At 46.9% G+C, this 14,551-nt stretch overlaps 1 protein-coding gene across 1 annotated transcript; it reads left to right on the top strand.

The window, feature by feature from the left end:
* The first annotated feature begins 6,340 nt into the window (after nt 1-6,340).
* LOC138364209 (transcription factor mef2A-like) lies at nt 6,341-10,838 on the top strand. Its single transcript, XM_069323535.1, has 2 exons — nt 6,341-6,447; nt 9,191-10,838. Exons 1-2 carry the CDS (start codon nt 6,341-6,343, stop codon nt 10,836-10,838), a joined length of 1,755 nt encoding a protein of 584 aa, XP_069179636.1.
* The last annotated feature ends 3,713 nt before the right edge of the window (nt 10,839-14,551 follow it).

Here is a 14,551-nt window from a genome sequence, read left to right as displayed (position 1 = left end):
AAGAAAGCACCGCGGACTCAGCACCTAGCTTCGAGGATCCATAGTCTCCAGCAGAAGACTGCAGTGTTGATCCCCTTTGTAAAGTGTTAATACCCCTCCCCCTTGTGTACGTTTTACTTTTATATATTTAAATGGTGATGGTGAACATTATATTATATTAAGTTCTTAGCTTTCTTTCCCTACTCCCTTTAAGTTACTTGCGTCACGGATCTCATCCCTTGATAGCCACTACTGGCTTGGGAACGGATACATATATCTTCCTCTAACATCAGAGTGAGAACCCCGTTGCGTCCCGAGAGGGCCGTAACATTGGCCAGTCTAGCATATGCCGCTGATGATATTCTTTTGATGTGGGCCTCTGGGGACAGGTTCGATGTGATATCAACCCCCAGATCTTTCTCTCTATTTGACTTTTGTAGGATTTCACCTCCCAGATGGTACCTTGTGTTCAGCCTTCTGCTCCCTTCGCCTAATTTCATCACCTTACACTTTCCTGAGTTGAACTTTAGAAGCCATTTTCTAGACCATTCCTCCAGTTTATCCAGGTCGTCCTGTAGTCTCTGTCTATCTTCATCCGTCTTGATTCTTCTCATAATTTTTGTATCATCAGCAAACATTGAGAGGAATGAGTCTATACCCTCTGGAAGATCGTTCACATATATTAGAAACAGGATGGGTCCAAGTACAGAGCCCTGTGGGACTCCGCTGGTGACATCTCGCCACTCTAATGTCTCCCCCCTCACCGTTACTCGCTGTTTTATGTTGCTTAGAAACTCGCTTATCCACTGGAGTACCTTACCTTTTACTCCTGCCTGCTGCTCCAACTTTTGTAACAGCCTTTTGTGAGGTACTGTGTCAAAGGCTTTCTGACAGTCCAAGAAAATGCACTCTGCCCACCCTTCTCTTTCCTGCCTAATTTATGTTGCTTGGTCATAGAATTCTATTAAACCTGTGAGGCACGATTTACCATCCCTGAACCCATGTTGGTGGTGCGTTACAAAGCTGTTTCCCTCCAGATGCTCTACGAGCCTTTTCCTCACGATCTTCTCCATCACCTTGCATGGTATACAAGTTAGGTAAACTGGCCTGTAGTTCAGTGCCTCTTGTCCGTCAACCTTTTTGTATATTGGGACTACATTAGCTGTCTTCTAACTTTCTGGTAGGTCACCCGTTTCCAGTGACCTGTTATACACCATAAAGAGTGGCACACTTAGTGCTTCTTAGAGAGTGTGTGTGTGTGTGTGTGTGTGTGTGTGTGTGTGTGTGTGTGTGTGTGTGTGTGTGTGTGTGTGTGTGTGTGTGTGTACTCACATAGTTGTACTCACCTAGTTGTGTCTGCAGGATCGAGCATTGACTCTTGGATCCCGCCTTTCGAGCATCGGTTGTTAACAGCAATGACTCCTGTCCCATTTCCCTATCATACCTGGTTTTAAAATTTTGAATAGTATTTGCTTCCACAACCTGTTCCTGAAGTGCATTCCATTTTCCCACTACTCTCACGCTAAAAGAAAACTTCCTAACATCTCTGTGACTCATCTGAGTTTAAAGCTTCCATCCATGTCCCCGCGTTCAGTTACTATTCCGTGTGAACATTTTGTCTATGTCCACTCTGTCAATCCCTCTGAGTATCTTATACGTTCCTATCATGTCCCCCCTCTCCCTTCTTCTTTCTAGTGTCGTAAGGCACTGTTCCCTCAGGCGCTCCTCATACCCCATCCCTCGTAGCTCTGGGACGAGTCTCGTTGTAAACCTCTGAACCTTTTCCAGTTTCATTATATGCTTCTTCAGATGGGGACTCCATGATGAGGCGGCATACTCTAAGACTGGCCTCACGTAGACAGTGTAAAGCGCCCTAAATGCCTCCTTACTTAGGTTTCTGAATGATGTTCTAACTTTTGCCAGTGTAGAGTACGCTGCTGTCGTTATCCTATTAATATGTGCCTCAGGAGATAGATTAGGTGTTACGACCACCCCCAGGTCTCTTTCACGCGTCGTTACAGGTAGGCTGTTCCCCTTCATTGTGTACTGTCCCTTTGGTCTCCTATCTCCTAGTCCCATTTCCATAACTTTACATTTGCTCGTGTTGAATTCCAGTAGCCATTTCTCTGACCATCTCTGCAACCTGTTCAGGTCCTCTTGGAGGATCCTGCAATCCTCATCTGTCACAACTCTTCTCATCAACTGTGTATCATCCGCAAACATCGACATGTAGGACTCTACGCCTGTAAACATGTCGTTAACATATACTAGAAAAAGAATTGGTCCCAGCATCGATCCTTGTGGTACTCCACTTGTTACTGTTCGCCAGTCCGACTTCTCGCCCCTTACCGTAACTCTTTGGCTCCTTCCTGTTAGGTAGTTCCTTATCCATGCTAGGACCTTTCCCCCCACCCCCGCCTGCCTCTCGAGCTTGAACAGCAGTCTCATGTGCGGTACTGTATCAAAGGCTTTTTGGCAGTCCAGAAATATGCAGTCTGCCCAACCATCTCTGTCCTGTCTTATCCTGTGTGTGTGTGTGAGTGAGTGTGTGTGTGTGTGTGAGTGTGTGTGTGTGTGTGTGTGTGTGTGAGTGAGTGAGTGTGTGTGTGTGTGTGTGTGTGTGTGTGTGTTTGCTCCCTTGCCCTGACTACCTCGTTGGGCAAACATCTGTTGCTCTATATGGTCCAAACCCCATTTATTAAATCTTTTCACAGCGACTAAAGCCCCGCCCCCCATACACACCCATTAGCCCTGACTTACAACTACTCAAATCACTTACCATTAACTAGAACTTATTACCTATTGTGGAATTCTTACTCGACTTAAATAGGGATTTGTTGACACTGGTATGTGTCGCTGGGCCTCGGCTAATGTTAAATTCTCTTCCCATTAGCGGTCAATGGGAGTAATAGTAGCCAGCCATTCAGAGCTCGACTTGGCAGGTATTCAATGGGAAGGGGGGAGGGGGGTAGTCACTTCTCACGAGGCAATCTAAACTGCTGTTGGTCCTGATTATCGATTATTGGACCCTGTTATTCTCTGTGATTTGTCGCAATATCTACATGATTAGTGATAATCGTGTCCTGGGTTCCTTGGTGCTTCATTGGTGGTTCCTTGTGGTCCCTTGGTGGTTCCTTGGTGGTTACTTGGTGGTTCCTTAGTGATTCATTGATGGTTCCTTGTGATTTCTTGTGGTTCCTTGGTGGTTCCTTGTGGTTCCTTCCTCTACTTATGTTCCTCATTTCAATTTTCTTTCACTTTCTGTTTCTCTAATTCCTTAAATTTCTTCTAACATTTTCTGTCTCTTTCTCTCTCTCTCTCTCTCTCTCTCTCTCTCTCTCTCTCTCTCTCTCTCTCTCTCTCTCTCTCTCTCTCTCTCTCTCTCTCTCTCTCTCTCTCTCTCTCTCTCTCTCTCTCTATGTCTCTCTCTCTCTCTCTCTCTCTCTCTCTCTCTCTCTCTATGTCTCTCTCTCTCTCTCTCTCTCTCTGTCTCTCTCTCTCTGTCTCTCTCTGTATGTCTCTCTCTCTCTCTCTCTCTGTCTCTCTCTCTCTGTCTGTCTCTCTCTCTCTCTCTCTCTCTCTCTCTCTCTCTCTCTCTCTCTCTCTCTCTCAGAGAACATAGTTCTCTGTTTCTCTCTTATTCAACTCAGTCTTCATAATGTTTTGAAACGCGAAAAACGTTCAGAATTTTCATTTCATTTTCCTGGTGGATACTTATGAATAATTCAGAGTGTCTGGGCAGATTCGTGTATCATTTTCAGGTAATCAAGCCTAATAACTTCCGCTCCTCCATCGAAGGGAATTGAAAAGTTGCTTTGTATAAGGAGGGGAATACAATACTGAGTTTGATAACTGAGAAAGAGAGAGAGAGAGAGAGAGAGAGAGAGAGAGAGAGAGAGAGAGAGAGAGAGAGAGAGAGAGAGAGAGAGAGAGAGAGAGAGAGAGAGAGAGAGAGAGAGAGAGAGCAAGGATTATTATCTCATCACAATGAATAGTTGATTCTCTCACTGGTGAGAGAAAGTTCTCTCTCACTGGTGAGAGAAAGTTCTCTCTCACTGGTGAGGGAGAGTTCTCTCTCACTGGTGAGAGAGAGTTCTCTCTCAGTGCTGAGGGAGAGTAGATGCCAGTTCTACTCCTATGACACCTGTCAGCTGTGACAGACAATAGCTGTTAACAGCACAACGTCTTAACTTGTATTTGCTTCTATGGGGGAAAAATAAAACAGACTTTTCACATTTTCACTTCCATTTAAAAATTACTGAATTTCCTTTTAGAAAACGAGTTTTTTCCCCCATCAGAAAAATGTATTCCATGAAATATTAAAGGTTTAAGTAGAGATTGAGAGATAAAGGGGTTTGGTCGTATTGGACTTGCAGATGCAGTCAGACGTCCATCTCACTCAGAGTGACAGAAAAAGTCCAAGAAAAAGTCCATGAATAGCCCCTGAGGGGGGAAGGGAGGTAGGGATTATACATGATTTTGGGGTCTGGGGTCGAGGCTCTGTGATCCAGAGAGCTGTGAATGATCCAGGGCGTTCACTTTGTTCGGCGTTCACTGAACAGAAGTGAACGAATCTATGGTATAATATCTTAAGCTATCCCGCTATCGTTCGCTCTGATAACGTAAATTATAGAAATTATAACGTGGTTATAAGTAGGTTTAGTTGGATAATTAGATGGAATGGAAAGTCTTATTTTCTCTGTCTCTGTCTGTCTGTCTGTCTGTCTGTCTGTCTGTCTGTCTGTCTGTCTGTCTGTCTGTCTGTCTGTCTGTCTGTCTGTCTGTCTGTCTGTCTGTCTCTCTCTCTCTCTCTCTCTCTCTCTCTCTCTCTCTCTCTCTCTCTCTCTCTCTCTCTCTCTCTCTCTCTCTCTCTCTCTCTATCTCTGTCTATCTGTCTATCTGTCTATCTGTCTATCTGTCTGTCTGTCTGTCTGTCTGTCTGTCTGTCTGTCTGTCTGTCTGTCTGTCTGTCTGTCTGTCTGTCTGTCTGTCTGTCTCTCTCTCTCTCTCTCTCTCTCTCTCTCTCTCTCTCTCTCTCTCTCTCTCTCTCTCTCTCTCTCTCTCTCTCTCTCTCTCTCTCTCTCCCTCCACCAATAGTTTTTAAACCATTGTTTATTTTCCATCAGCGTCTCCCTGTTGTTCTCTAGTTAACAGGCAATTCCCCCGCCAGAACACCTTTTTCTCTGATCGTAATTCCATTTCCACATATATATTTTTATTATTCTGCTACTGTTATATATATTTCTTTGTGCTAGAGGGAGCTTTTTTGTGAGAGTGTGGAGCACTCGTTCTCTGTGGTGTGGTGTTTCAAGGGTGTTCAGGTGTTTCAAGGGTGTTCAGGTGTTGTAAGGGTGTTCAGGTGTTTCAAGGGTGTTCAGGTGTTTCAAGGGTGTTCAGGTGTTGTAAGGGTGTTCAGGTGTTGTAAGGGTGTTCAGGTGTTTCAAGGGTGTTCAGGTGTTTCAAGGGTGTTCAGGTGTTGTAAGGGTGTTCAGGTGTTGTAAGGGTGTTCAGGTGTTGTAAGGGTGTTCAGGTGTTGTAAGGGTGTTCAGGTGTTGTAAGGGTGTTCAGGTGTTGTAAGGGTGTTCAGGTGTTGTAAGGGTGTTCAGGTGTTGTAAGGGTGTCCAGGTGTTGTAAGGGTGTTCAGGTGTTGTAAGGGTGTTCAGGTGTTGTAAGGGTGTTCAGGTGTTGTAAGGGTGTTCAGGTGGTGTTCCAAGGAGCGTCCAGCTGGTGTTCCAGCTGGTGTTCCAAGGAGCGTCCAGCTGGTGTTCCAGCTGGTGTTCCAAGGAGCGTGCAAGTTGCTCAGTTATCTCCACTATCACCAGCTGCCTCAACTTGACCAAACATGTGATAACTAACATTAATATAACTTGTTATCACTTGTTATTACAAGTGAATAGATAACAAGCGTGTTTAAGTGTTGCTGTGTGTTGCGACTTAGGGTATACTTAAAGACCTGGTATACTACCATCATACTTGATATATCATCCTGGTATACCTCTACCCATGATAACCTATTATACCTCTACCCATGATAACCTGTTATACTTCTACCCATGATGACCTGGTATACTACCATCATACCTGATATATCATCCTGGTATACCTCTACCCATGATAACCTATTATACCTCTACCCATGATAACCTGTTATACTTCAACCCATGATGATCTGGTATACTACCATCATACCTGATATATCATCCTGGTATACCTCTACCCATGATGACCAGGTATACTACCATCATACCTGATATATCATCCTGGTATACCTCTACCCATGATGACCTGGTATACTACCATCATACCTGATATATCATCCTGGTATACCTCTCCACCCTCCCACACACATACGGTTGTGTGGATGGAGATTGTGTTCAAGATTGTATTCAAGATTAAGTTCAGGATTGTGTCCAAGATTGTGTTCAATCAGTCTCACATTTTGAGGGGACACTCCCTCACAGTCTTACAGTGAGTGAGGGACACCCCCCACAGTCTTACAGTGAGTGAGGGACACTCCCTCACAGTCTTACAGTGAGTGAGGGACACCCCCCACAGTCTTACAGTGAGTCAGTGAGTGAGGGACACCCCCTCACAGTCTTACAGTGAGTGAGGGACACCCCCTCACAGTCTTACAGTGAGTGAGGGACACACCCTCACAGTCTTACAGTGAGTGAGGGACACTCCCTCACAGTCTTACAGTGAGTGAGGGACACTCCCTCACAGTCTTACAGTGAGTGAGGGACACTCCCTCACAGTCTTACAGTGAGTGAGGGACACTCCCTCACAGTCTTACAGTGAGTGAGGGACACCCCCTCACGGTCTTACAGTGAGTGAGGGACACCCCCCTCACAGTCTTTCAGTGAGTGAGGGACACTCCCTCACAGTCTTACAGTGAGTGAGGGACACCCCCTCACAGTCTTACAGTGAGTGAGGGACACCCCCTCACAGTCTTACAGTGAGTGAGGGACACTCCCTCACGGTCTTACAGTGAGTGAGGGACACTCCCTCACAGTCTTACAGTGAGTGAGGGACACTCCCTCACAGTCTTACAGTGAGTGAGGGACACTCCCTCACAGTCTTACAGTGAGTGAGGGACACCCCCTCACATTCTTATAGTGAGTGAGGGACACTCCCTCACAGTCTTACAGTGAGTGAGGGACACCCCCTCACAGTCTTACAGTGAGTGAGGGACACTCCCTCACAGTCTTACAGTGAGTGAGGGACACACCCTCACAGTCTTACAGTGAGTGAGGGACACTCCCTCACGGTCTTACAGTGAGTGAGGGACACCCCCTCACAGTCTTACAGTGAGTGAGGGACACTCCCTCACAGTCTTACAGTGAGTGAGGGACACCCCCTCACAGTCTTACAGTGAGTGAGGGACACTCCCTCACAGTCTTACAGTGAGTGAGGGACACCCCCTCACAGTCTTACAGTGAGTGAGGGACACCCCCTCACAGTCTTACAGTGATTGAGGGACACCCCCTCACAGTCTTACAGTGAGTGAGGGACACCCCCTCACAGTCTTACAGTGAATGATGGGACACCCCCTCACAGTCTTACAGTGAGTGAGGGACACTCCCTCACGGTCTTACAGTGAGTGAAGGACACTCCCTCACAGTCTTACAGTGAGTGAGGGACACTCCCTCACAGTCTTACAGTGAGTGAGGGACACTCCCTCACAGTCTTACAGTGAGTGATGGGACACCCCCTCACAGTCTTACAGTGAGTGAGGGACACCCCCTCACAGTCTTACAGTGAGTGAGGGACACACCCTCACGGTCTTACAGTGAGTGAGGGACACACCCTCACAGTCTTACAGTGAGTGAGGGACACCCCCTCACGGTCTTACAGTGAGTGAGGGACACTCCCTCACAGTCTTACAGTGAGTGAGGGACACTCCCTCACAGTCTTACAGTGAGTGAGGGACACTCCCTCACAGTCTTACAGTGAGTGATGGGACACCCCCTCACAGTCTTACAGTGAGTGAGGGACACACCCTCACAGTCTTACAGTGAGTGAGGGACACCCCCTCACAGTCTTACAGTGAGTGAGGGACACTCCCTCACAGTCTTACAGTGAGTGATGGGACACTCCCTCACAGTCTTACAGTGAGTGAGGGACACTCCCTCACGGTCTTACAGTGAGTGAGGGACACTCCCTCACAGTCTTACAGTGAGTGAGGGACACTCCCTCACAGTCTTACAGTGAGTGAGGGACACTCCCTCACAGTCTTACAGTGAGTGAGGGACACTCCCTCACAGTCTTACAGTGAGTGAGGGACACTCCCTCACAGTCTTACAGTGAGTGATGGGACACTCCCTCACAGTCTTACAGTGAGTGAGGGACACCCCCTCACAGTCTTACAGTGTATGAGGGACACCCCCTCACAGTCTTACAGTGAGTGAGGGACACCCCCTCACAGTCTTACAGTGTATGAGGGACACCCCCTCACAGTCTTACAGTGAGTGAGGGACACCCCCTCACAGTCTTACAGTGAGTGAGGGACACACCCTCACAGTCTTACAGTGAGTGAGGGACACCCCCTCACAGTCTTACAGTGAGTGAGGGACACCCCCTCACAGTCTTACAGTGAGTGAGGGACACCCCCTCACAGTCTTACAGTGAGTGAGGGACACACCCTCACAGTCTTACAGTGTCTGAGGGAGGAAGATAAGGAAGATTAAGGAGGAAGATAAGGGGAGGGGGGGAGATGGGGGATTTATTAAAAATAGGGGGAATTAAATGGGCAAAAAAATAGGGATTAAATCGGAAGGAAGGTTTGGGCAGGTAGAACAACTCTCGAAACCGTATTCAAGTATAGTCCAGGTATTGGCGTCGGTGTACAGAGCTGTGAGGAGGGAGAAGGGGGGAGTGATCCAGGAAGCTGTTGTGGTTGGCCTCGTGTTCTTGCGGCTATATTTTGTTTTTAAGGTTAAAGAGCATTTTTAAATATGGAATATTGGAATAAATTGGTGTTGGGTCAACATTTTAGTAAGTTTGTGAAGCTTGTTAGGCGCCTAATTGGGTGGTTAATGGATACTTTATACCACAATTATGGTGGTGGTTGTGGTGGTGGTGGGGGGTGGGGAGGGGGGGGGGAGGGTGGGGGGGAGGGTGGAGGTATTCGTGGTGGGGGGGGGGGGTGGTGGGGGTCAACAACATCACCACAGATCAACAACATCACCACAGATCAACAACATCACCACAGATCAACAACATCACCACAGATCAACAACATCATCACAGATCAACAACATCACCACAGATCAACATCACCACAGATCAACAACATCACCACAGATCAACATCACCACAGATCAACAACATCACCACAGATCAACAACATCACCACAGATCAACATCACCACAGATCAACAACATCACCACAGATCAACAACATCACCACAGATCAACATCACCACAGATCAACAACATCACCACAGATCAACATCACCACAGGTCAACAACATCACCACAGATCAACATCACCACAGATCAACAACATCACCACAGATCAACATCACCACAGGTCAACAACATCATCACAGATCAACAACATCACCACAGATCAACATCACCACAGATCAACAACATCACCACAGATCAACATCACCACAGATCAACAACAACACCACAGATCAACATCACCACAGGTCAACAACATCACCACAGATCAACAACATCACCACAGAGCAACATCATCACAGATCAACAACATCACCACAGATCAACATCACCACAGATCAACAACAACACCACAGATCAACATCACCACAGATCAACAACATCACCACAGATCAACAACATCATCACAGATCAACAACATCATCACAGATCAACAACATCACCACAGATCAACATCACCACAGATCAACAACATCACCACAGATCAACAACATCAACACAGATCAACATCACCACAGATCAACAACATCACCACAGATCAACATCACCACAGATCAACAACATCATCACAGATCAACAACATCACCACAGATCAACATCACCACAGATCAACAACATCACCACAGATCAACATCACCACAGATCAACAACATCACCACAGATCAACAACATCACCACAGATCAACATCACAGATCAACAACATCATCACAGATCAACAACATCACCACAGATCAACATCACCACAGATCAACAACATCACCACAGATCAACAACATCACCACAGATCAACATCACAGATCAACAACATCATCACAGATCAACAACATCACCACAGATCAACATCACCACAGATCAACATCACCACAGATCAACAACATCACCACAGATCAACAACATCACCACAGATCAACAACATCACCACAGATCAACATCACCACAGATCAACAACATCACCACAGATCAACATCACCACAGATCAACAACATCATCACAGATCAACAACATCACCACAGATCAACAACATCACCACAGATCAACAACATCACCACAGATCAACATCATCACAGATCAACAACATCACCACAGATCAACAACATCACCACAGATCAACATCATCACAGATCAACAACATCACCACAGATCAACATCATCACAGATCAACAACATCACCACAGATCAACATCACCACAGATCAACATCACCACAGATCAACAACATCACCACAGATCAACAACATCACCACAGATCAACATCACCACAGATCAACAACATCACCACAGATCAACATCATCACAGATCAACAACATCATCACAGATCAACAACATCACCACAGATCAACATCATCACAGATCAACAACATCACCACAGATCAACAACATCACCACAGATCAACATCACCACAGATCAACAACATCACCACAGATCAACAACATCACCAGGGGTCAATAAGTCCCTATATCACCCCCATAACTCCCCATTTTCCCCTAAGTCTTCCCTGCCTATGAAAAATTTCCCTAAACTCCCTTAACCATCTCGCGGATATATGAAGGAGTATAACGGACGGAGTATATCGATATATATCCAGTTAGGTGTTCAATCGAGGGATGCGAAGGAGATATAGGCTTGATATAGGCTTGATATAGGTCGTTTAACACAGCTCATCGTCCGTGAAATGGTTTCGAACCCTAGTAATCCCACCATGTATATATTCTGTGGTGGTGGTCGTGTGCGGTAAAGGTCTTGTGGGTCCAGCATTCATGTCCTCTTGTACTAATTTATACATGTTTAAAAAACTGTTTTTGGCCGTCTTTTCTAGGAGCTTTAGTATCACATATGTCGGGATCATGTCCCCTTTATTTCTTCTCTGTGTTGGGGTGAGGTGTTGTTGGTGATGGTGGTTGTGAGGTTGTGGTTGTGGGCGGTTATAATGTAGCTCTCTCTGTCTCTGTCTCTGTCTCTCTCTCTCTCTCTCTCTCTCTCTCTCTCTCTCTCTCTCTCTCTCTCTCTCTCTCTCTCTCTCTCTCTCTCTCTCTCTCTCTCTCTCTCTCTCTCTCTCTCTCTCTCTCTCTCTCTCTCTCTCTCTCTCTCTCTCTCTCTCTCTCTCTCTCTCTCTCTCTCTCTCTCTCTCTCTCTCTCTCTCTCTCTCTCTCTCTCTCTCTCTCTCTCTCTCTCTCTCTCTCTCTCTCTCTCTCTCTCTCTCTCTCTCTCTCTCTCTCTCTCTCTCTCTCTCTCTCTCTCTCTCTCTCTCTCTCTCTCTCTCTCTCTCTCTCTCTCTCTCTCTCTCTCTCTCTCTCTCTCTCTCTCTCTCTCTCTCTCTCTCTCTCTCTCTCTCAGCTTAAGTTTATGTTATAAAAGCAATTAGTAATCTGACATATTTACAACATTTTGATCCTCGGCCGTTTTATTTAGGCTTGCCGGATGGCGGGCCGACTGGTGGGCCGGCTGCTGAACCGGTTACTTGGCCGGCTGGCAAGCCGGTTACTGGACCGGCTGGTGGGCCGGTTACTGAACCGGCTGGCAAGCCGGTTACTGGACCGGCTGGTGGACCGGTTACTGGACCGGCTGGTGGGCCGGTTACTGAACCGGCTGGCAAGCCGGTTACTGGACCGGCTGGTGGACCAGTTACTGGACCGGCTGGTGGACCGGTTACTGGACCGGCTGGTGGGCCGGTTGCTGGCTCAACCACCCAACTCTTCTGAACAATTAACCGGACATTCATTGCACATTTTATATTGTGACGTATGTGATCCTCTGTGTATACATATACATATACATATAACATGTACAAGTTACATGTGACGTGAGTTAATGTGACAGGTTAATGTGTCGGGATTAACGAGGCTTACGGAGGGAAGGGAGGCAAATGTTTAACGTAGTCACGGCTGGAAACGGAAGTTTAACGAGTCCAACAGAAAACGTTTTGTTTTTAATTATATTTGATGAGAAAATTGTACAGGAATACGACAGGTCTCCTATTGGTCAGATAGGGCTGGTCTCCTATTGGTCAGATAGGGCAGGTCTCCTATTGGTCAGATAGGGCAGGTCTCCTATTGGTCAGATAGGGCAGGTCTCCTATTGGTCAGATAGGGCAGGTCTCCTATTGGTCAGATAGGGCAGGTCTCCTATTGGTCAGATAGGGCGGGTCTCCTATTGGTCAGATAGGGCGGGTCTCCTATTGGTCAGATAGGGCAGGTCTCCTATTGGTCAGATAGGGCAGGTCTGCTATTGGTCAGATAGGGCAGGTCTCCTATTGGTCAGATAGGGCAGGTCTCCTATTGGTCAGATAGGGCAGGTCTGCTATTGGTCAGATAGGGCAGGTCTCCTATTGGTCAGATAGGGCAGGTCTCCTATTGGTCAGATAGGGCAGGTCTGCTATTGGTCAGATAGGGCAGGACTGACTAGAGCAAGCCTCCCCCCTCCCACTATTGGACAGAGACTGCAAACCCCCCTTTTAGAGAACAAGGGCAAGTTATCTTGAGTTTATCTTGAGGTTATCTTGAGGTTATCTTGAGGTTATCTTGAGATGATTCTCGGGGCTTAGTGTCCCCGCTGCCCGGTCCTCGACCAGGCCTCCACCCCCAGGAAGCAGCCCGTGACAGCTGACTAACACCCAGGTACCTATTTACTGCTAGGTGAACAGGAGCATCAAGGATAGAAGAAACTCATGCTTTCATAATAAATCTTTGTGCCTTAGAAGAGGGTGATACGGTATTATAATTTGTTCATGGAAGTAACTTTTTGCCCATTTGACTCCGCCTCCACCGGGGATCGAACTCGGAACCTCAGGACTGCGAATCAAGCCATATGGGATAGCCCCATAGTGGAGAACATCGCCACGGTATTGCTGGAGGCAGCTTCTAGCTGTACAAGCTCCTCATGCTTGGGACTTTCTATTGGCAGTCAATAATTCCGCCTTGGGCACCCGTCTGGACCACTGGGACCTAAGTATTGGTGTGGCCCCTATCTCCACCGAACAGACTGCTTTAAGTCTGACGCATGAATCACAGCCTGGTTGATCAGATATCCTTTGGGGGGGGTTTTATCGAGTATTCTTTTGAGCACAGTGAGAGATCGGCCAGTTATGCCCCTTATGTGTAGAGGAAGAGTGTTGATAAGTGTTGGCCCCTTAATGTTGATAACACCTTTCTCAGAGTACCTATATCATCTCTGTTTTTCAACGGAGCGATTTGGCACGTTCTGCCACTAGGGAGCCGGTCGGCCGAGCGGACAGCACGCTGGGCGTGTGATCCTGTTTTCCCGGGGTCGATCCCGGGCGCCGGCGAAAAACAATGGGCAGAGTTTCTTTCACCCTATGTCCCTGTTACCTAGCAGTAAAATAGGTACCTGGGTGTTAGTCAGCTGTCACGGGCTGCTTCCTGGGGGTGGAGGCCTGGACGAAGACCGGGCCGTGGGGACACTAAAGCCCCGAAGTCATCTCAAGATAACCTCAAGAGATAACGCCTCTTGGTATCAGGTGGAGTTATTTTCGTGGGCAAGTTTGGACCCACTAATATATTCCAAATGTAAATTATTCTGTATCTCTCTCTCGCCTGCGCTCCAGAGAAGGGGAACTATTAAGGGGAAAGCGCCAAGCCATCATGACTATATAGCACTGGGAAGGGATCAGGATAAGGATTAGGGATGGGACGAAGGGAAGGAATGGTGCCTAACCACTCAGACGGTCGGGGATTGAACGCCGACCTGCATGACGCGAGACCGTCGCTCTACCGTCCAGTCCAAGTGGTTGGACCTGCGCTCCAGAGAATGCAGATTTAGGATTTTTAAACATTCCTTATAATATAGATATTTTATTGAATGGATTCGAGTTTTTTTCAGGATCCCTAAACCTTCTCGAGGCCAGCAAGTTATCCAGATTTGAATTGGTCAAGACTATTCCACCCTGGAGAGCCGTAGAGTCGTAACAACGAACTTTACCGTTGGTGGGACTTTTCTTAGTGGTGTCACAACCTCTCATTCTTCTCGTAGTTCAGACACCGACCTAACCTAACCTAACCTAACCTAACCTAACCTAACCTAACCTGACCTAACCTGACCTAACCTAACCTAACCTAACCTAACCTAACCTAACCTGACCTAACCTAACCTAACCTAACCTAACCTAACCTAACCTGACCTAACCTAGCCTAACCTAACCTAACCTA

Source organism: Procambarus clarkii, chromosome 12 (assembly GCF_040958095.1).
Source record: "Procambarus clarkii isolate CNS0578487 chromosome 12, FALCON_Pclarkii_2.0, whole genome shotgun sequence".
NCBI classification, from domain to species: domain Eukaryota; kingdom Metazoa; phylum Arthropoda; class Malacostraca; order Decapoda; family Cambaridae; genus Procambarus; species Procambarus clarkii.
The sequence above is the reverse complement of the archived record's forward strand: the minus strand, read 5'-3'. Positions and strand labels throughout refer to the sequence as shown.

What these genes read in the sequence shown, in the direction of transcription:
- LOC138364209 (XM_069323535.1), top strand. Translation starts at nt 6,341, where the DNA reads ATGGAGATTGTGTTCAAGATTGTATTCAAGATTAAGTTCAGGATTGTG. An exon ending in CACTCCCTCACAGTCTTACA is followed by an intron (nt 6,448 to 9,190) that starts GTGAGTGAGGGA and finishes ACATCACCACAG; the next exon opens with ATCAACAACATCACCACAGA.